Here is a 21,477-nt window from a genome sequence, read left to right on the forward strand (position 1 = left end):
GTTGCAGACATGAGTCATGACTAGCCCACATGTGTTCATATCTAATTCTGTTCTAACTCTCCCAATACACTTGTGTCAGAAGAAATGTGTGGTCCTCAGGTGAGTTTCCTGGGAGCCTTCAATGGCATGCTTTAGTGCAGTGACTGTAGCCCGTCCTGAATCCTACAGCAAACACTGCAGACTGTTTGTCCTCATGTGAGGCTTGGTTTGGTTAAACAAACCATAGTGACACATAGAGCAGGACCAGTTGCATAGTTTCACAAGTTCCTGGTGTGTAAAATAATAGACAAGGAAGTCAAGCAAATCCTGAAATAATCTGTATTATTTACCTCTACGCCTACCAGAGACAAAAAATATAATAATATAATTTAATTTAATTATAAAAAAATGGCGAACTTGGGAAAATACTTTATAGGATAACTAATTGTGCTTGGCTTCTGGATTATACAATTAAAAGCCCATATTAAAATCCCAGCATTAATGATTAAAGACTATTTACAACATGAAGATTAAAATCCGTTTTAAAATATCTATTTATTCAAAAACTGGATAATACTAACGCCCTATATTTAATGCATGGATGCCAGTTCTACTCTGGTCACATTCTGAAAAAGCTCTAACACTCTGTAATACTGACATAAACTAGTTATCTTTGCTCAGACCATCACACTCACACACACAAACAACCAGTTATTAACTATTAGTTATGAGCACATTAAAACAAAGTAAATGTATGGCATTTGAGATTAAGTTTTAGTATGTAGATTGTTATTTTTTTTAGACTTAGACTACTTGACTTGTATAATATTTTTGCTGAAGATCTCTTTTGCTCTCATAGTTGGGACTATCCCTGTGTTGGTGTTGTTTGACTACATAAAACATTAAAGTGCATATGACAGGTTAGAGTGCACATTTCACTAAATATTGTGAACATGATAATATTTCAGATTTTCTTAAACAAAATTGAATGTGTTCCCAGTTAGAATTTTATTTTTAAATAAGTTTATAAGTTAGATATAAATATTAAATAATTGTGCTTCCTGGTCAACAGGTAATTCACAACTTTTACCTAGCAACCATACTGGAAAAAAGAGCTAAAATCCATATGAATTACACAACAGTTATGACAATAAATATTACCTTTTTTATTTTGTTGAATGATCATTTAAACCATTTAAACTATCAGAAAAATGTTGTTGGTTAAGTGTAAACACTAACCCATTTTTCAATTATTGTTCATATTGATGACATCATACATAGAGGGATTGTATTTTAGAACTCAGCTCCACTTCCTGTTATTTTTAAGTTTTATTTTTCAAAATGCTTTCACAAAATGGCAACTAAACATATGTACCGGTAAAACTATGACATGTCTCTACCACAGGTTCTATGCCACCAAATTAAGTAATAATTAGAAAAAAACTAAGAACTTGTCATAGACTTTAAACTAAATCTAACCAACAACATGTAATGCTATTCTTACTTACAGAGCTGGAAGAGCTGCAGTCTATGATTCAGGAGGTGAAGTACCGCACCAGTTTGCAGTCAGCCAAACTCATCAGGCAGCTGAAGAGGCGAGACCGGCTCTGCCACAAACTGCAGAAAAGCTATGACATTATCACGGCGTGTCTTCAGGCTGTCTCTCAAAAACGACGTAAGAAAACTCTTACTCTTATATGAAGTCATCTGTTGATTTTTTTTGTGTTTGCACTGTGCGAAATATTGGGCACCTGGTATTGCCCAGTACTTCATGATGCTCTGAGCTTGATACATTAGTAAAAAAAAAGGATAGTGTGAAATGGGTAGAGAAGGGAGGACATGCACTAAACTGTCAGAGTAGGGATTCAAACTCGCAACACTGCGGCCGGCTGCACTTGGAGCCTGACATGCGCGTGCTGTGCTGGGTCCATCGTTAAAGATACAAAAGCATCACACATAAGGTGGAGGCGTCGACGAGAGAGTTGTTGTAAAAAGAAACACATGCTCAGCACAGACGTGTGCAGAAGCAGATAGCGCGTTGACCTCTAGTGGCGATCAACTATGGAAAATAATTAATCTAAAAGCGATGTGCTCATCCCGTCATGCTGGCAACACTCCAGAGTGTCTGGAGTGTCTGCCAGTCCAATAGATTTGGTTTTCCATCTGGCGGATCACTAAGCACGGACAAAATATGATTCATGTCAGCAAAATTGTTAAATTGAATTAATAGAAATGAAGGTTTTGTGATTTCTGTCTTTTTTCTGTTGTGTGAAACGCTTTGAATTGTGCTATACAAATAAACTTGCCTTGCCATAACCACTCAACCACCAGGCAGCACAAGCTTGATACATTTGTGTCCATCCTGAGTAAGGCCACGTCGGGCTGAAACGTGTTGGTGCGTATATTAAGCTTAAAGCCATGTTACAATAGAAGCTTTTTAATTATTTTGTTTATTATTGAGTTCCTTGGTTTTTCTTGTCTTTGGGAATATTCAACATTATATTTGTATATATTTCGCTACAATTTATACCCGAATAGACAGCTTTTTCTTTTACAAAAATTAGATTTTGATTATAACAAAATGCCCTTGACTTTATGTACACGTTTTTTATTGTTAAAAATGTCAGTCTTCTGAACCCTACACATATGACCCAGGGTCTGAATGTTTTGAGTGGAGAGCAGTGGAGATAGGTGGTATAAAACAGAAATGGCCTGAGCATTCAACCTTAAAATGAAAGGGGGGACAATTACTCAAACATGAATTGATCAAACCACATCTCTGACGAAGCTAATGACGAGGGAACACAGTTTTTGACGTTGTGAAAAGTTCATAAAAGTTTGTTTTGCATTAATAAAAAAAAAATAAAAATAAAAAAAATCTCCTTTTTTAAATAAAAGTAATGCACTCAGCTGCCATGGACTAATTTAGGCTCACCACACAGGTTTTGATGAAAATGTTGAAATCCTACATCTAATGGCCTAAGCAGTGCATGGTTATTGTAAATGTCTCAGGTACGTCAATACAATCATATCATCTTTTATATTTGAGTGAAGGAATGCATGCAGCAATGTACGATATATGATTGAAGTTGTCTGTATTGTTATGTTAGTGTGTTGACAGGGATTTGGGAAGAAAGTCTAAGATATTATTAAGATTTAAAAGTGTTTGTATTCTGGTGTTTGGTCCTGTATAATTCAGAAACCTTTGGTTAGCAAGGGCGGGCCTCTGAAAACATCCGAGCTCAGGCTATGTCAGTAGACACAGTCCTCTGAAGCATTACCTCATCTCTCTCCAAACCTTCCCCTGCATCCTCCGCGTGGCCCCGCCCCCAGTGATGTCAGACCGGAGGAGCTGCGCAGCATCAGCAGCACCATCCTTCACAGACCCCGCTCCACATATTTTGTCATCTCCTTTTGGCTAGTCTCTCATTTTCTGTCTACTGTGAAGACAAGAAGATGAACCATCCTGATGCTACATAGTTAAATGAAGCGCTGCCATTTCTTTCCTATCCGTGATACAAGAACCTGGACCGTGGGCCGCCCGGTAGATCGTGGGTTGTGTGGGAGCTACAAAGAACCATGAGCGTGCGGAGTCCGTCTTCCTGATTCAGGCTTTTGCCCTGAGGACCGTGAAGGATGAGGTGATCGAGCTGAACTAATACGGGTTCCCGATGAGGCAGGGCCGTCTGTCCACCACCGGCAGGAGGCCGAGGGCGGGGGGGAAGCAGCGGCAGCACAACTCGGGAGGAGTCGGTAACATCATTAGCAGCGTTCTCAAGAAGCGCAACGGGATATCCCGGAGTGCACCGCGGCTGCTCTGCACCTTAGAGCCAGGTGAACAAGCTGAATAATGGACTACATGTGTGTTATAACCTGGGTCTGTGTCAGCATCATCTTACATATTTATGTTAAGCTTTTGGACATATTAGAAAGGTGTCGATACTTCTGTGTTTGGACTTGATTAGTTTTGATGAATCTGCAAAAGAAAAGTCCCAATGCGATTTGATCTAGGTCACAGCTAAAATCTGTTATATTCTCAAAACTTTCTGAATGATTGACCTCCGTCACGTGATAAAGACATCTCTTGGAGACTTTGTGTCCCGGCACAGGTCCACAGTGTGGGGCAGTGGGAGGGTTTTCCGTGCTAATCCTTCAGGTGAAGCACTGAGTGAGCACGGAAACATGGCGCACAGCGGTGAAGAGGGCAGAACAGGTTGCGTATTTGTTTGAGTCTACTTTTATTTTGTGATCGAGTCCTGAGATCGTTTTTCCAAAGTGCTCTCCGTGAGATCGTGCGACAGAGAGCAGCCTCAGCCTTGAGCTAAAGTCCTTCTTGACTTCAGATTATTATTCCTTTTAATTTCCGGTGTTGAGTATTTGCTCAAAAGCACGCATGTAACTTAAGGCCTTGTTTGTGTTCCAAAGCGATTTTCAGATTCAAAGATTGAGCTTCAGCACCGCGCGCAAAGGACAGCGACACGAGGCTCAGACAGCGCAGATTAAGAGGCCGTTTCCGGCTGGACTAAAGCCTTATTCATTTGTACAGACATCCAATTTATAATGTGTGCCCTCATATTTTAGTCCACAAAATCCATTTGTGCTTATGTTGTCATGATTATCTTTAATCTGTTTGATTTATTTTCCAGTATATTTGGGTTTTTTTATTATTTGGGAGATGTGCTATCAAAGATCCTTATTAATTTACGATATACTTTGTAATTATTCTGTATGATTTCTTATGCATTTTCAGATGTTGACACAAGGCTAAAGTTCACCATTGAACCATCCGTTGGGAAGAATGGGTTTCAGCAGGTGAATGACCGGCAAATATCACACGTTTGCTGAAAGATTCACTTGTAACTTTTCTAGTACCCGCGGCTTCATGGAGTTTGCCTGAAAAGTCCCACAATATGACTTAAGCTGATCTATCTTGCATAGGTCTTGCTTGTCCACATGTTTGATTTTGTGGTGTCTCCTGCTTCCCTCTGTGGAGATGAATTAGTTTATTTATTTACTGTGACACATTTCATTTACAAGAGTGGACAAATAATCTTAGAGCCGTATTGTCATTCTTCTTTAGAAATAAAAAGGGTTTTCCTCTTAGTTGTAGAAAACAGTTGACCCAGACTATATTTCTCTCAGTTCTAGATGATGATATTATACATATGCATTCTACAGGAACCTCTGAACTCAGATTATCATTCAGCTCTAAGGTTCATTACAGGAGGATACAGAACTCACCACTGTGAATTACACTCTAAAATAGGAGGGCAATCATTGGATGCAAGAACAGAACAGAACAGCACTGCATTTTGTTTGTGTATAAAGCTCTCACTGGGAGAGCCTGATTATTTTAACAAGTTTGTCAATACAGAGCTAGGGAAAAAGCCTTTCACAAACTTTGCTCCAGGTTTATGGAACAAAACTTTAAAATTAAATTATTTTATGCCTTTCTAATGAATTCAAAGCACTTTGTTATATTTATTTCCATATTGTGTGTTTTAAAAAAACAAAACATTTATACATTAGATATTCTGTTGCGGTTTTGTTTTATGTGCTTTATATTCAACAGGGGATTACTCATGTAAACAAGTTTCTCTCATTGAGTCTTTTCCCTGTATATTAAATAAATAAGGCAAATTTAAAGCAAAGAAATGAAATATTTATAGATACAAGCGTGGTGGACCCTCTACCAGAAAAGTTACACTGTGCACCTTTTTATAAAACAAAAACGATAGAACATTCTTTCTTTATTTCTTTCTTTATTTGCTTGTCATGTAACAATGATTCTTAAATGTTTGTCTCTCAGTGGTACGATGCTCTTAAAGCCGTGGCAAGACTCCACACTGGACTACCCAAAGAGTGGAGGAAAAGGGTAAGAAACTACAATAGAAAAAACAGAATGTTCCAAACTCTAATCATAATGACTGTTTGCAGGTTTGGCTCACACTGGCTGACCAGTATCTCCACTCTATATCCATTGACTGGGAGAAGACGCTTCGCTTTGCTTTTAATGAGCGCAGTAACCCAGATGATGACTCACTTGGCATTCAGATCGTCAAGGTAACTTCAAGAACCGTGGACCTAGAAACCCACACACACACTATATACAGAACATAATATATCCATTTGATTTGAATATTTTAGTGTTGGAATCACGTTTTTTTTCCTCATACAAGCTGAGACGTGTAAATACAAACTTGCCAACAGTAGTAAGTAAATTAAACATGGCGTTTTCTCCCTGGGCAGGATCTCCACAGGACTGGGTGCAGCTCTTATTGTGGACAGGAGAAGGAGCAGGACCGGGTGGTGCTTAAGAGGGTGTTGTTAGCTTACGCTCGCTGGAATAAAAAAGTGGGCTACTGCCAGGGTTTTAATGTACTGGCAGCGCTCATCCTAGAAGTAACGGAGGGCAGTGAAAGTGATGCGCTTAAGGTACACGTTTTATTTTATTTAGAAATATCATGTAAATCCACTGACTCTAATGCTTCATCTTTTTTGTTGTTATTTTTGTACTCCCTTAAGGTGATGATCTACCTGATTGATAAAGTTTTGCCAGAAAGTTATTTTGCCAACAATCTGCGAGCGTTATCAGGTAATAACGTGTGAAACGGTGCGACATGTTGCTGGCCTACATAGTACTACAGTGTGTCCTCATCAATCCTGTTTCTTCAGTGGACATGGCTGTGTTTAGAGATTTACTGAGGTTGAAGTTGCCGAGGCTGTCCCAACACCTCCACCACCTGCAGAAAACCGCCAACAAGGAGGCTGGAGGTAAAGATATGTGCACTTACAACCATAATGAAACAATAACCTAATCGTTTATTTTTATTCAGGCAGCTATGAACCTCCGCTTACCAACGTCTTCACTATGCAATGGTTCTTGACCATGTTCGCGACCTGTTTGCCAGCCCCCACTGTGCTAAAGATCTGGGATTCGGTCTTCTTTGAAGGGTCAGAGGTGCTGTTCCGAGTTGCGCTCGCCATCTGGGAAAGCCTGGGAGAGTGGGTGAACCGCAACACGTAAATGAGTATCTTGCCTTAAATGTCATGTACTGATGATGTCGTCCGTGTGCGCAGGAGGATCGAGTATTGTCAGACTGCAGATGACTTTTACAGCACAATGGGTTGCCTGACTCAAGACATGCTGGAGCGGAACCTCATCGATCCGGCTGATCTCATGCACGTAAGAATACCAAACCTTTAAGACATTGTGTGAGCCTGTGTAGAAATAAATATTCAATGTAATTCTGATTTAATATGTTTTCAGGAAGTTTACGCCATGGCAGTGTTTCCCTTTCCACAACTGGCTGAGTTGAGGGAGAAATACACCTACAATATCACACCTTTCCCTACCTCAGTCAAATCAAATGGCGGGTCAGTCCCAAACAAGCGTCTCCTTGTGACTGAAGCATAGTTTATTCTTATTAATCAATCTATGTGTCTGTTGCTTGTCAGCGGTGACCTAGGCAGCTGGGAGAGTGACGATGACGCAGATATGGACGATGAAGATGCAATGGTGACGGCGCTTGGTTGTTTGGGGCCACTGGGCGGTTTGCTGGCTCCAGAGCTGCAGCGATACCAGAAGCATCTCAAGGGTCAGTGTGTAAACAAAATGATTCAGTCAGGATAAGCAGCCAAGTGGGGCAAACTGCTACTCCGATTTTTGATGCCGTGCCCAGACAAGTTTGTACTCACATCCTCAGCACCTTGAGATGTAGAATCAGACATGCTAATCTCTCAAAAGTCCATTGCCATAGCTCAGTTCTGCTGTTTGGGTATAAGTACTAGAGCAACGTTTTACGGCACATGTTTTCTCCTCGTGGTACTTTATAGTCTTGTACTATTCCCGTTGTATTTCTTCTTTTAAAAAACTTGAGTTGATGGTTGTTTCAAGATCTTGTTCTGTTTCCAGACCAAAGAGCCGAGCACGGTAATATTGCAGAATTGAGTCCGGGAGCGGTGGGAGGGACTGGAGCCAGTCGGTCTGAACATCAAGCAGCAATCAACAGCATGATGATGGAGAGGATGAGCACTGACATCTATGCCCTCAAAAAGCAATATGCCCGAATTAAGAAGCGGCAGCAGCAACAGTCTATGCAACTCTGCATCCAAACAGGTGTGGGCTGAATTATTACTATTATCTTATACTTTCCTTTATGACTGACACAAGTCATGGTTGAGATCATTTTTAAAAGGTTATGACGTTCACGACAATGCTTCACTATTAGGACGTGTACCTGAAATGGCGACAAGTCCAGGGATTCTTCACGATCATCAACGCAAGAAAGAGAGCGGTGAAACTGATGGTACAGGGTTTAAAATCATAACTGAGTGAATCTGTGTTTTTTTATTCACCAAGAATGGGATATACCAGAAAATCTAATTGTAGCCAATTTGGAGATCATTTGATTTAAACTCTGGGCTTCAATTTTATTCACACAGAAAATCTCTAAAATTGATATTTAACAGTTTAACATAATTCTTATAAAGTATGATTTCTTCTGCATGCTGGGGACTTGCTCTGGTTTGTGCTTGTACTAACTCTGGTTTTACTGCTCTTTTCTAACCACTTATGTGCAGTGTTTAGTTTGTTTAATTGCTAATAATCTCTGCTCTTCGCTTGGTTGTTATTAATTACGTTTTGCTTGCGTTTGTTCTCTTACTCCAGATTTAAAACACACTTTTCATACAGATTTGTTCATGTTTCCACTGTTTCAGATAAGTGTCCTGCTACCCGTGTCACAACCTCTCAGCTTAACAACTCGACTGTCATAAACCACCTTCTGTTGGGTCGTAAACTGAAAGCCTCAAGGCCCTTATCCACACTGCCCGGGTCCAGAGCAGGTACACCCTTTTCCCAGGGATCTCCGTCCAGGCAACGGTGCAGTTCATTCTCTTCCACTGGACCTGCCAAGAGCTCCCCCTGGCGCGACCACGTTCGTCTGCACCGAAGGAATATAGCCAGGGCCCGTGCTCAGCTGGGTTTTGAAGACTCTGAGGAAAAGGAGGATGAGGAAGAAGGGGAAGAAGGGGTGGAAGATGTCAAAGGAAGCGGGAAGGAAAATGAGTTGGAGGAGACAGTGGTTAACGAAGCTGAAAGTGACTTGTCAGATTGTCTTTCCCCAAATCCATCAGCCACAGGGTCTGCGTGTGGGGACTCGGTGCAAGTCGAGGATGTGGTAGAAGTAGCAGAAGTAGATGGCATTGAGGTGCAGCTACATTCTTTAGACCTCAAAGATGAATCTGCAAATAAAAGTGATCCAAACCCTCCCTCTCCCACTGAGGAGGTTCAGGAGAAGACATTAAGCCAAGAAATTAACACAAATCCTGAGTGGACCATTCCATCTTCTTTTCCTGTCTCTCCCCCCAGAAGTCCATCGCCAGCCTCATCAACTCCAATAGATCCCCCTTCTCGCTCCTCCCCCGTGTCTCTCACAGCTCCTGAGACTGCCTCGACCTCCTCTCTCAAATCCTCGTCTTCAGTCAATGGTCTGTCCTCTGTGATCGCCTCCACGTCCACCAGCTTCTATCGGACTCCTTGCCCCTCTACACCTGCTTCACTTTCCTCATCTTTATCAAAGTCGGACATGTCCTCTTCTCCCTCCACTCCCTCATTTGCTACGGGTTCCACTCCAAAGCAGCCAGCTTTTTCGCCTTTTCCCTGTGTAAAGCAGCCAAGGAAATCTGCAGCTGCCAGAAACCTTGGTCTCTATGGGCCCACTGCCAAAACGCCCACAGTCCACTTCCCCCAAATGAGCCGAAACCTCAGTAGGTGCAGCACTGCTGCTGCCACCGGGAGGCGCTAAAATGCTATCTTATCTTTCCTTGTAAACATTCAAAGTAATTTTTTTTCACCATGTTGCCTGCTGCAGATACAGTATTAACACATGTTCTATTTACATGGGCAACATATTACTTGAGTTACATTTAAACAATGTAAACAAAGGCTGTATCCCTTTCATCTGACTTGGTGCTGTTTAAGGCGTAGCGCCTCAGCCATAGATACAGTAGTTCTACAGTGGCCTCTGCATATACAGTATGCTTAACAACAGCTTCAACCTGCTTTATTATATCAGTTTATTCACGCAAGCAATGTGGTGATAATCAAGTACTTAAACAGACGTGTCTTTAAAGTTTGAGATGTTTCATAAACATTGTATTAAATCTGTATATTCAAAATGAAGTTTATGCATAATTGACTACTTTGTGCTGTGAAATGAATGTTCAAGATGGGAATTAAAGTAAGATGAATACAGCCTGACACAATGTAGCCTCAATACACCAATGTAATTTCTCAATTTGTCTATCTAGTTCTACATATTAGATAAAGATTTACTGGACTTCAAAACACTGGTATTATTTGATCATGTGATCTCATTTTTTGTTTTGCTTAAGTGTCATCAAAAGCAAACTCTTCTGACTTCATTATTTGAAAGTGGCCAAATTTAAGACTGAATTAATCATAATCAAAATAAATATTTGTGAAAAGCTTAAATGGTGTTTTTTTTTCTGCAAGTGTGTCATCATCAAGGTGGGGCCCGGTTAGTTCAGAGTGCATTAGGTGGAGGTCTGAGGGGCTGATGGGGCAGATTGGCTGCATCGCCTCCGCCAGGCGCTATATAAATCCAGTGAATTATTATTTATTAAAAAAAAGTAGAAGAAAAGAATTTTTATTGTACACATGTCACAATACCAATAAAAAACAAATCCATTAAGATGTTCTCAGTAATAGCATTCAAAACCATTCAAGTATAATGCATTTGTGCATCTGCATTAATATGACTAAAGTATTTACACGTTTGCACAAAAAAATGAGGTATGACAATTTTTGATTAAAATCTAAGAATGAAACGACACATACATGATAAATATTTGTCTTTTGATAAAAGTATGTCTTGAGGCACATTTGTTACAAAAAATTCTCATCACCAAAGTAATGTTTTACACTAGTTTAACATATGATTGGATTTACAGATAGATTTTCTTTGACCCAAAGTTAACTTCAAAACTTTACCCACAAACATTTAAGTGAATATTAATAGTGAATAACACATTCAAACACTTTCATCTGACTGTTGTGTCTATACAACTATAAAACAGACGGAGGAAAACGGACTGTTGAGACTGAAGCTTCACTCGGCTAACGTCCAGTGATGTGTGCCATGGTTGGATTAACAAAAGAGAAGTTCTGAAACATTGTCTGGTCCACACTGTTGATGAGCGTCCGATCAGCGCAGGACAACCTCGGCTTCTCGTTGATGAACTCTTTGTCAAAGTTACTACAGTCACTAGGCGATGACTGTTAGAGAGAAGGAAAGAATATGTTAAACTATGTGACATTTGAAAACGTGGAGCTACTCTGTTAAAACGTTGAACTTACTATGGTTGGCTTGAAAGGAGTAGGCGCTTGTCGTTGTTCTATTGTCTTCCAGTTGATGGTGCTAAAGAAACTGTGCCGCCTGATGTCATCTTTGACCCCCAGGCGCTCCTCTGGCTCTCGCACAAACAGCTGCCTCACAAACATTCACCATTTAATAGAGACTACCGTGTAAAAGTACTAATCGTATACAACATATTTAAACTGGTGATTACTTATTCAGTAATACATAACAATCTACAAATATATCCTCTTTTCTTACACAAGCTTTTTATAGGCTAAACACACGAGTATTTGATTTTGTGTACTGTAAAGATTACTGCTTGAACTCATATGTATTAAGGATTCAGTAAGATTTTTTGTATGGGAAATTCACAATAAATGACAGTGATTTCACAGTAAATGAATGTAAAAATATTTCTCAAAACCACATTGTGGCATTGTTGGATGCTGTGAAATCCCATTAAACTATTATCCTATTATCTTCATGTAAATTTCAAATGATGCGATTGTAAATTTCACATTATGCTATTCTCAAACACATCGACACCTTGAATATTTGCAATCCTTTTTGCATGTTGGTTTTTTCGTTTGGAGTACACCGTCTCTGACCTTAACCAGGATGTCCTTGGAGTCCTTGGTGAGCCAGCGTGGATACACGGGGTTGTCTGTTCTTATGGACAGAAACAGCTCCTCTTCGTCACGACCATGGAACGGAGACTGGCCAATCAGCATCTCGTACAGGAGCACCCCAAACGACCACCAGTCCACGGCGCTGTTGTACTTCTGACCCAGCAAGATCTGACACGCACAGTCACGAAAGAAAATAAAGACATCCTGTTCGATTTTGCAATACAGTCCCACAAAATTTTGACTTATTTAAAGAAAAAGGTGCAGTTTTCTGATTATTCCGTGTGTTATGACAAATGCTATCATATTCTCCCCGACCTGTATTAGCTAGAACACTCATTAAACCAAGAATAACTTACAAAACGCCATTTATATTGGAAGAAAACAGCTTTTGAGCCATATGTACGGATCAATAGTCTGCAGAAGTCTCGTGTCGTGCGGTCACCTCTGGAGCGATGTAGTCCGGAGTACCACAAAACGTAGCCGTCCTTGAGTCGTCGCGCATGTTTTCCTTGCACATGCCAAAGTCCGCTATCTTTATGTGTCCTTCAGAGTCGAGCAGCACGTTATCCAGCTTCAGGTCCCTGCACAGAGAGGAGCACGGGCACGGACAAGGTTAAATTGGCACGGCCATTATCTATGAATTCTGTATTAATTACAGCTTCGCAAAGATACTGTACCTGTAAATTATGCCTTTAGAGTGAAGAAACTGGAGCCCACAGATGATTTCAGCGCCATAAAATCTGCAGAAGTACACAGAAATAAAGACTACAGTTAAGATGCAAATAAGAGGTAACATTTAAAATACAAAGCGACAACAATTTAGGTTAACTGAGCTGAATAAATACATACGTAGATCTGTACAAGTCAAATTTGTGGCAGCTTTGGATGTGGAACATGAGATCTCCTCCATTTAGATACTCCATAACAAAGAATAAATTCTCCTGATGACACAAATAGACATATAAAACGTGAACATTGTGTAGAACAGGGATATTCAACATGATTTTCCCAAGGGCAAAGACCAGACCGTACGAGGCAAAACATGCCACTACCGTAATGACTTTTTGGGTTCACACAAAATAGTTAATACAATAAAACAAACTAAATCTTTAACAGCATTGCTTTGATAAAATACTCATCCAGGACTGAACCAGAATTAAACTAGGACTAGACCAGTTCCAACCAGGTCTGAATCAGGACTAACCCAGAATCAAGTCTAAAGCAGAATTAAACAAGGACTAAACCAAGAACAAACCAGGTCTAAACTAGTGTAAACCCAGAATTAAACCTATAAACAAGAAATGTATATGTTTTATATTTGATGATGGTTTGTTTTGTCATTTTTGCAGACATGTTGCCTGGTTTTGAGGAATCTTTGAGAGTTACCTTAGTTTGAAATGTGCAGTAGAGGTGTGTGAGGAATGGATTTTCCCAGGCTAAAGATAGGACCCGCCTCTCTACCATGGTGCACTCCACATCGTCATCCATTAACACCACGTCTTTTTTAAGAGCCTTCACCGCGAAGAACTGCCCACTCCTCTTCAGCTCGGCTAGAAACACCTGCAGACCACAAGAGCACGTTTGCATTCCGCGTGCTGCTTTTTATCAGACTGCCACTCAACCGCAACCATCAAAACACTCATCAGGACCATGAAACGTACACAATAAACGCACACAAATGATCAAAATCCTTACATTACCTTGCCAAAACTCCCCTTCCCGAGCATCTTGTGCAGGACAAAGTCGTCAACGTTGTATTTGGTCTGATGCTCCTTCTTGGGGACAGCGTAGAGGGGCTCTTCGCGCTCCTCTTGTGCGAGTGAAGCGCCCGTGGGTCCGTCCCAAGAAACACCCTGCTGCTCTGTCGGAGGCAAAATATTTACGCATATTCATCACCTTTCTTCAAAAACAATTCACACTTTATTGCCCACTTTTCGTACCTCTGTTCGGAATGGCAACAGCGGGTAAACCCATAATAATCCCCGATGGAGCTCGGGCCACTCCCGGCTGATCGATGCCAACAGGACCCTCTCGACAGGGGACGTCTGAGTCTCTGGAGGTCTTGGCCTGCTGCAATATCACAACAGCAAAAATGTCAAATGTCACAATGCAGGAACAGCCAAATTAGGTTAAAAAGCCCAATCTCACCTGCTGTTTAGTCTCAATCATTGCCAGTGCTTCAGCCATTAGTTTCTGGTTGACTCCACAGAGGTTGGCCACTTTCATCTGGCATTTGTGGTGGATATTCATGCTGCATTCTACAAAGGAAGCCACTTTTAATACACACAGTGCTTTTGGATTGTTACTCATTAGCGGTTGAGGATCAAAGATTGTACGTGACATTTTGGGATACGTTTACAATACTATGCCAAATGAATTTGTAATAGATTTAGCAAGATATTAATTAAAAGGGTCTGTAAGCAGAAGAGTACTGAAACAAGTCAATTTGTTATTTACTTACTTGACAAAGCTTTTTATTTTTGGTTCAAATTGAGTTCAAATGTCTGACTGTTTGACTGAAAATAGGGGTGGGTGAAATAGCAAAAAAAAAAAAATCATAATAATACTGCAATAATCTCAGATATTATCATGATTAATTTACACTTTTCTTTTTTCCTTTTTTACATTTATCTATCGAGAGGTAAATAAAGTCATCCGCTTTATCTGAAAGCTCACACTCCACTGTGATTGGTTGAATCCAGCTGCCACTCACTCCAAGAAACAGGTACATGGCCAAAAAAGCCACGTACCTGTACTTGTAATTGAGTATAATTCTAACCATGTAATTGTACGTTAATACAATTAAAATCAGCACGGGTCTCAAAACAACATCATTCAGCAGTTATGACGTTTTATATAAAAGACTGATCTGAAATGTTATTAAAATAGTAAAGTAAAGCAACTAGTAATCTGAGTAGCTTTTTCACGCTTTTACATGACGTTTACATTTAACTGAGTACGTTTTTAGCCACATAACTGTACTTTTACTAAATTGTAAGTACTCTTTCCACCACTGCCCTCCAAGTCCTCACTGCTTCCTCGTATTTCTCAAAACGTAGTATATGGCAAAGTTCCCTCTCACCCTCACATTTGAGCCCCTGCCTGGCCAGCCCCCACAGCAGCGTGCCGCAGTGCTCACAGAAGGTGGGGCTCTTGTAGTTGTACACTTTAAACCGGTGCGGCATGTCGATTTTGAAGCGCTCCTTGTGAATCTGCAGAGGCACAGAGGCATTATTGCAGCGTGAAGGCGATAACGAGGCCTCATGACGCTCCAGACTGACACGAGCTGCAGTTTGGGCTGGATACAAGGGATGGACAGTCTGGTACTTTTGTCACTTACAGCTGCTCAGGTTATAAATAAGTCGCACACATTCGCCTGGACGTCCATAGGATTCAATTGCGTTCAAAATAGAGCTGCAACAAGTTACTCAACAGCTAATCGATTTTTTAGATAACTGTCAACTAATTTAATAATTTAATCATCTTTATCTGGACTCCAAAACATGCCATGTGTGTTTTATGACTCGTACAGAGCAGGAATTACATCCAAATGACACAGGACACGTGTACGTTTTAGCCACTTGAATCAACGAGCTGTTTTATCTGCATTCTCTATCAGGACGACCTCGAGCAGCGTCATCTTAACTTCATCTGGGTCAAACTGAGTAGAAATCTGATATTTACAGGCATTTTGCGCTCTTAAACGACGATTAATCGAAAGACTAATCGCTAGACAAGTGATGGCGCGATATAACATTTTAGAGTTACGATTATTGAGAGGAAAAAACATCACGATTGAACGATTATTCACGATTATTGAGACTGTGGCTAAACAACAGTGAAATCTTAAATTTTCTTAACATGTTCCTCCAGTTTGTGACCGGTTTTATGAAAGAGATCAAAATAAATATTTTTTTTGTCTATTTTCTGAACTAAAAAGACTTAATTTAACTTCTAAAATTGTCACGATTATTAGTTTTTTGGTTCTCACGATTATATTGTGACCTGAATTATCACGATTATCGATTAACATAATCATTTTGACATCCACTCTAGACTAGTTCAAAGATTTCATTACAATATGGTAGATAAATATAATGTAAGTCACGCTATGGCTTGTACATAAAATGATAGAAAACGACTTGTTTGAACAGGAAGTAACACGATACCAGGAAGAGAAAAAACACACTCTAGGCCAAGAGTTTTAACTATTACTGTACTACTTTTTATGAGTAATTTCGTTTCTAAACAAACTTACCATTGTTTCTTTACTATTAATTGCAGAACCAGTGCATTTGGCAATAACTTTGTCAATACATTTTTTGTGGATTGCTGCATTGCACTCTGAAAACACATACAGACTCAGTTAGAAAGTATTTTTGGCCTAATTTCAACAGCCCACACACATTTCCACATGTCACACTCACGCCTGCACTGATAGCCCTGCTTGTTGAGACCCCTGCAAAGCAAAAAAAAAGGTGTGAAATAAATTTGCATGGGTGATTATTTTGTGCTGTTTCGAGCGAGGTGTCGTACCAGACAAACTCTTTGCAGACGGAGCAGAAGGTGGGCTGAGGGAAAAAGGTGGCGCTGAACTGGTGGCACTTGACCAGGTGGATCTTGGCCTGTTTGATGGCGCCTCGTCTCTGGTGGAGCGCGAACAGGCCGTCCTGCTCCCGTTCGCCGTCTCCGTCTCCGTCAGCGGCGTCTGCGCCGTCTGCGACAGGGGCAAAGTTAATCTGTTATCAGAACGCCACGGTTTTGATAAAGGTCGAGGATTTCCGTTATGTTTACTTTCCATGTGCGGGACAAATACATTTCCATTTCGAGTCTGAACTGCATTTTCACACCTGCATTTGGTTGACATTTCACTTGTGCATGAAAACTTGATTGCATTTATTATCCTACCTAAAATATATAAGATATACAAAGGATTTAAGAGACCATTTACATTTTTGCCACTGTACATTTAGTCCTCAGGCATCAGCAGCTATATTTATTCAATATTTATTCACAGGATTAAAACTATATCAGAGGTTTATCTTCAGAGATAACGGACAGACTCCTCAACTACTCAAAGCTTCACAAGGATAATCTATTTGTTAAAAAAAATACAGTAACAGGCTCTATCAGACAACTGTTTTAACACACTGCATCCATTGAGTAAAGTAAAAGAAATAAAAAATAAATTAACAAAACATAAAAAGTCAGTATTCTTCAGTAACACTTTTTACAGAAAAGAAAAATGATCAGAGAAAGAACAACTCACCACTTTTTTCCAGAAAGTATTTAGCCTCCATCCGGACCCGTCCCTGTGGCTTCAGCTCCAACTGAGAGACGACAAACAAGTAAGAGAAAGCACAGGATTGAAGCAACAATAATACATCGCCGGGGAATTCTGGGTAAAGTAATAAACAAATGCATAGAACAAAGAGAGTATAAAAAGTAGTATTAATGGCACTAACAGTTTATGGCCCAAAGAGGATTAGTGAGTTATATATTTGGTCTTTTGACCCCAAAACCACCATCTGGTCTCCATTAGCAGCTCGCACACACAGACAACACAGGACGGAGACAGAGCACTAACCCACATCTCCACTTTGCCGTTCTCCTTCTTGCAGCGCGTGGCCAGAGTGTCCAAAGCCACTGTGGCCTCCGACTTGAGCTCTGCCGTTCGGTCTTTCACCATAACGTGCATGATCCGCCCGCGATGGACGTGGGCATCGAACGTGGTGCTCCAGGGGGGATACATGGTGGGCTTCTTCTGTTTGAACACCTGACCTTTCTCTGACAAAAAGAAAATAGCATTTATCGTAAGAGGTTGCACAAAAAGGATACACAACTCCTCATTATCATGCATAAGTGCTGCATAAGCCACTGTGACTTCAGCACGACAACATGTAACACAATTTCCCTCTTATGCGCTGAATAAAAGCTTCCGGACAAAGGCATTGATTTTCCTCTCACCTTGAATGCAGTGAACATAATCTGGTTGAAGATTAGGTAGTGTTTTAATACTTGGTAGAAATGCAGAAAGTACAGCATTATGGAGACTGAGAGCTTGCGTTATACAAGACACACATCATATTTCAATTTCCCATCTGTCCAGATTTAGGTCAGATTTCTCGAACATTACAGTGCCACATTGAAACTTGCTCATAAATGACAGCTGCTCTTTTCCCTCGGCTATGACATCCCTAATACCGATTTATATAACACCCACATGTCTGACTGTTCCAACAATAAAGCCACTAAGCCTTTGACTTCCTCCATCAGATCCTACCAGCTGCTTTCTACACCACAACGATCAAAAACACTCTTGAAAATCCACAACACACACATAGAAGCCCTCTCTATTGACCAAGCATGTGATGAGCACAGGGCATCTGCCCAGAGACACTTCATCTGCCTAATGTTGGCCACCCCTGACCAACATTCACCGCTAAAATGACATCTTAATCAGTAAATTGACTACTTAACTCGACTCCTTAAGCTCTGTCTACAGGAGCTTACGTTTTGGAGATGCTCAGACTCTGCTGTAGACGTCTCATCTTGATTAAAAAGATCCAAGCTGATCATTGAGGAGCAGAAATGACAGAATCTCTATTCAATCATTGCACATCCCAACTCTGCAGGATAATAATACTAATACTAATACTACTAATAATAATAGTAATGATACTAATACTAATAATAACAGTAATAGTAATGATAATAATAATAATAATAATAGTAATGGTAATAATAATAGTAATGACAATAATAATAATAAAAGTAATAATAATAGTAATAATGATAATAATAATAATAATGATAATGATAATAATAATAATAATAATAATAATAGTAATGGTAATAATAATAGTAATGACAATAATAATAATAAAAGTAATAATAATAATAATAATGATAATAATAATAATAATAATAAAAGTAATAGTAATGATAATAATAATAATAATAATAATAATAATAATATAATAATGATAATAATAATAATAATAATAATAATAATAATAATAATAATAATAATAATAATAATAATAATAATAATAATATATTTTACTTTTTGAATATGCCACCAACCAACATTAGATTTCTAAATAAAGCAATAATCAATAATTTGCCAGGGAAACGATGCTTTTACTGAAAATAATTTTGCTAAATAATTTTTATACAAACCGTAACAAATAATATATGTCTATATTTTGTCTCATGGACTTAATAGTGTGTGCTGAACAGTCTTACCCTAAATAATCATGTGGTTTTACAAAAGAGGAAAAGAAACACTAGAAACGTCCTCTTTCCCCCGCTCTGTTTTTAGCCTTGCATCATGTACTCAGAGTCTCCAGTTGATAAAAAGAGATGGAAGCATTACAAAAATAACTGTCATGCGTAACGTAGCGGCCTTGACGTGGAAATTAGGACAGTGGGGTTTTAAACATCACTGCAATACATAATGAAATACACACAACGAATGAAGACGCTGCTTCTTTTTGACGTTTGAATCGTCAACGCGACTTACAGTAGAAACAACTCCCCCACAACTGTTATTTACAAATGATTAAAGAGTAAATTACAACAGAGCAAGGGCGGGCAAACTACGGCCCGTGGGCCACATACGGCCGTTTGTCTTTATAATCCGGTCCGCCAAACATGCCATTTCACGTCATCTTTATTAAGGATACAAGTGCATCTGTCTGCACTTGTATCCTTAATAAAGATGACGTGAAATCAATTAAGTAATACATTAAATAGCCTATATTTGTTTGACAGAAAAGTTATATTTTATTTGATATTAAACTAAATTTAATAAAAAAAATCACACCAATGATCGCGGGCCGGCCCGCCGCTACTTGCCTGGATTCGAATATGGCCCTCGGAAATAATTGCCCACCCCTGCAACAGAGGATTCTGGTGTTCTAGTAAAAGCTTCTAAAAATACACTCTGCATTTTGATTATTCAGCAAAACGTCAGCTGCCGAGATGACGTCATAAATGAGGAGAGAAGTCACTTTCAGTTCAATCGGGGCTTCTAATCACGAATTATCTCAACATTTACACTTTAGGGAATAAAAATACATAATTATTTTTGTTCCTTCACGACATAAAAGTATAACATGGAAGGAATTCATTTTAAAACCACAATGACTCAGAAAAAGCTATATCGAAGTAATCTAATGCATTTCTATAATACTTTTCATAATTTGGGGGAACACAGTAGAGTATTTAATGTATTTTTAAATAAATACACAAAAGGTTAGTTCAAAATGATATTACAGCATCACTTTATAATAACAACTTAACTCATAATGAACAAATAGTTTATTCAGAATGATTTCGAGGATGAGGTTAAGAGTGAGGTTATTATCAATTGCCAGAATCATTCTTAATAAACGAAGACTCCAAGTCGTTGTTCATGCTTTATTAAGGCGTTTAAATGTATAATTATGAATCAAATCAAAGCGTCCTACCTGTGTCGATGGGCTCCTTCATATGGACGGCGCAGTACGGGTTGAGCACCTCCTCGTGGTAGGCCAGACCAGGGTCGATCTCGAAGCTAGAAAATCCAATCCTCAGAAAAGGCGTCATGTCTTCACAGTTTAAGAACGCCGCAGCAGCTCTGAACTAATGTGACCTCTTCAAAACAAACAAACACTGGGGTCTTGGAGGTAAGTCCTTGTAATTCTCAGCGAGCAGGGGCTTTTGTATTCCTCCACGAAAACCCACAGATGGAGCAGGATTTGATGTGTCACACAGCCTGTAACACAAGGACACGCTGCAGACTTAAGGGGAAAAGGCTAAATGAGTAACAGTCACAGTATTAGCAGAGCATGACAGCATAACATGTGCCTAGACTCTTACCAAATAAAGTCAAACCAGGACTTTTATGTGCTCATCGATTAGTCTATATTATTATTCCATTTTTTACGGGGGAAGTGAAGCTCAAGTGATTTGTGTTTCAATTGTGCCGAATTTACACATTTTCCACATAATTTTCGTGCAATTGCGGCTCAATTTGAGTCATACACCTTCTTTTCTCAGCACATGGCATGTTTTTAAGAAAAGATATTCCTTTATTGTCCCACATGGGGAAATTTCATGTAAAGACCCATGTAAAGACCAGTTAACCAGTACTCGATTACTAACTTGGCAATTATTTCAGCAATCGACTTGTAATGATTCATTGATTAACTTTTTGCAGCCCCAAAGAAATAGAATAAATAATATCAATGTTGCTTTATTCACTTCTTAATACAACATTTCAACGTGTAATAGGATAAATAAACTGATAAAATGACTTCTACGACTGCAGTTAGACTTGAATTAATTCCTTTATTTAAAACAAATTTCAATTTATTTCAAAATTTCAAATTTTCAATTTATTTATATTGGTATTTTGGTGCTGGAGAAGTCACAACATCATATTTTAGAGTTACAATTATTGTGAGAAGCAACATCACAGTATAATATAACAATTATAC

The 21,477-nt window shown here is 39.3% G+C and overlaps 2 protein-coding genes across 9 annotated transcripts in view; one reads left to right on the forward strand and one right to left on the reverse strand.

The window, feature by feature from the left end:
* Positions 1-10,352, forward strand: part of tbc1d30 (TBC1 domain family, member 30) — a 10,973-nt gene extending 621 nt beyond the window's left edge. The window contains exons 2-15 of one of the 6 annotated variants that reach the window (XM_072453734.1): positions 1,490-1,654; positions 4,730-4,791; positions 5,789-5,854; positions 5,917-6,042; positions 6,229-6,414; positions 6,505-6,574; positions 6,655-6,753; positions 6,816-6,984; positions 7,060-7,165; positions 7,250-7,356; positions 7,438-7,577; positions 7,895-8,098; positions 8,211-8,288; positions 8,701-10,351. In XM_072453734.1, coding sequence (XP_072309835.1) covers positions 1,490-1,654; positions 4,730-4,791; positions 5,789-5,854; positions 5,917-6,042; positions 6,229-6,414; positions 6,505-6,574; positions 6,655-6,753; positions 6,816-6,984; positions 7,060-7,165; positions 7,250-7,356; positions 7,438-7,577; positions 7,895-8,098; positions 8,211-8,288; positions 8,701-9,788 — 2,666 coding nt within the window. In that variant the 3' untranslated portion in view covers positions 9,789-10,351. Of the gene's footprint in view, positions 1-1,489; positions 1,655-3,332; positions 3,814-4,146; positions 4,193-4,729; positions 4,792-5,788; positions 5,855-5,916; positions 6,043-6,228; positions 6,415-6,504; positions 6,575-6,654; positions 6,754-6,815; positions 6,985-7,059; positions 7,166-7,249; positions 7,357-7,437; positions 7,578-7,894; positions 8,099-8,210; positions 8,289-8,700 lie in introns of those variants that run through there. The other 5 variants (XM_072453736.1, XM_072453738.1, XM_072453737.1 and 2 more) reach the window with 5 other exon arrangements.
* A 471-nt stretch (positions 10,353-10,823) lies between these two features.
* prkcq (protein kinase C, theta) lies at positions 10,824-20,670 on the reverse strand. Of its 3 annotated transcripts, none has more exons than XM_072453742.1 (17): positions 20,467-20,500; positions 17,584-17,779; positions 17,262-17,322; positions 16,529-16,709; positions 16,420-16,451; positions 16,251-16,336; positions 15,075-15,204; positions 14,141-14,250; positions 13,933-14,062; positions 13,693-13,853; positions 13,379-13,552; positions 12,842-12,933; positions 12,670-12,732; positions 12,435-12,573; positions 11,972-12,160; positions 11,363-11,491; positions 10,824-11,281 (listed from the first exon to the last, which is right to left on the reverse strand). In XM_072453742.1, exons 3-17 carry the CDS (start codon positions 17,290-17,292, stop codon positions 11,123-11,125), a joined length of 1,806 nt encoding a protein of 601 aa, XP_072309843.1. In that variant the 5' UTR covers positions 17,293-17,322; positions 17,584-17,779; positions 20,467-20,500; the 3' UTR covers positions 10,824-11,122. The 3 variants fall into 3 exon arrangements, with proteins under 3 accessions (XP_072309843.1, XP_072309841.1, XP_072309842.1); XM_072453740.1 differs by having other exon boundaries at positions 10,826-11,281; positions 17,580-17,779; positions 20,467-20,670; XM_072453741.1 differs by having other exon boundaries at positions 10,944-11,281; positions 13,933-14,059; positions 17,580-17,779; positions 20,467-20,670.
* Positions 20,671-21,477: the final 807 nt, after the last annotated feature.

Source organism: Eucyclogobius newberryi, unplaced genomic scaffold, assembly GCF_026437365.1.
Source record: "Eucyclogobius newberryi isolate DKJ021-1_F unplaced genomic scaffold, fEucNew1.0.hap1 SCAF_2, whole genome shotgun sequence".
NCBI classification, from domain to species: Eukaryota; Metazoa; Chordata; class Actinopteri; order Gobiiformes; family Gobiidae; genus Eucyclogobius; species Eucyclogobius newberryi.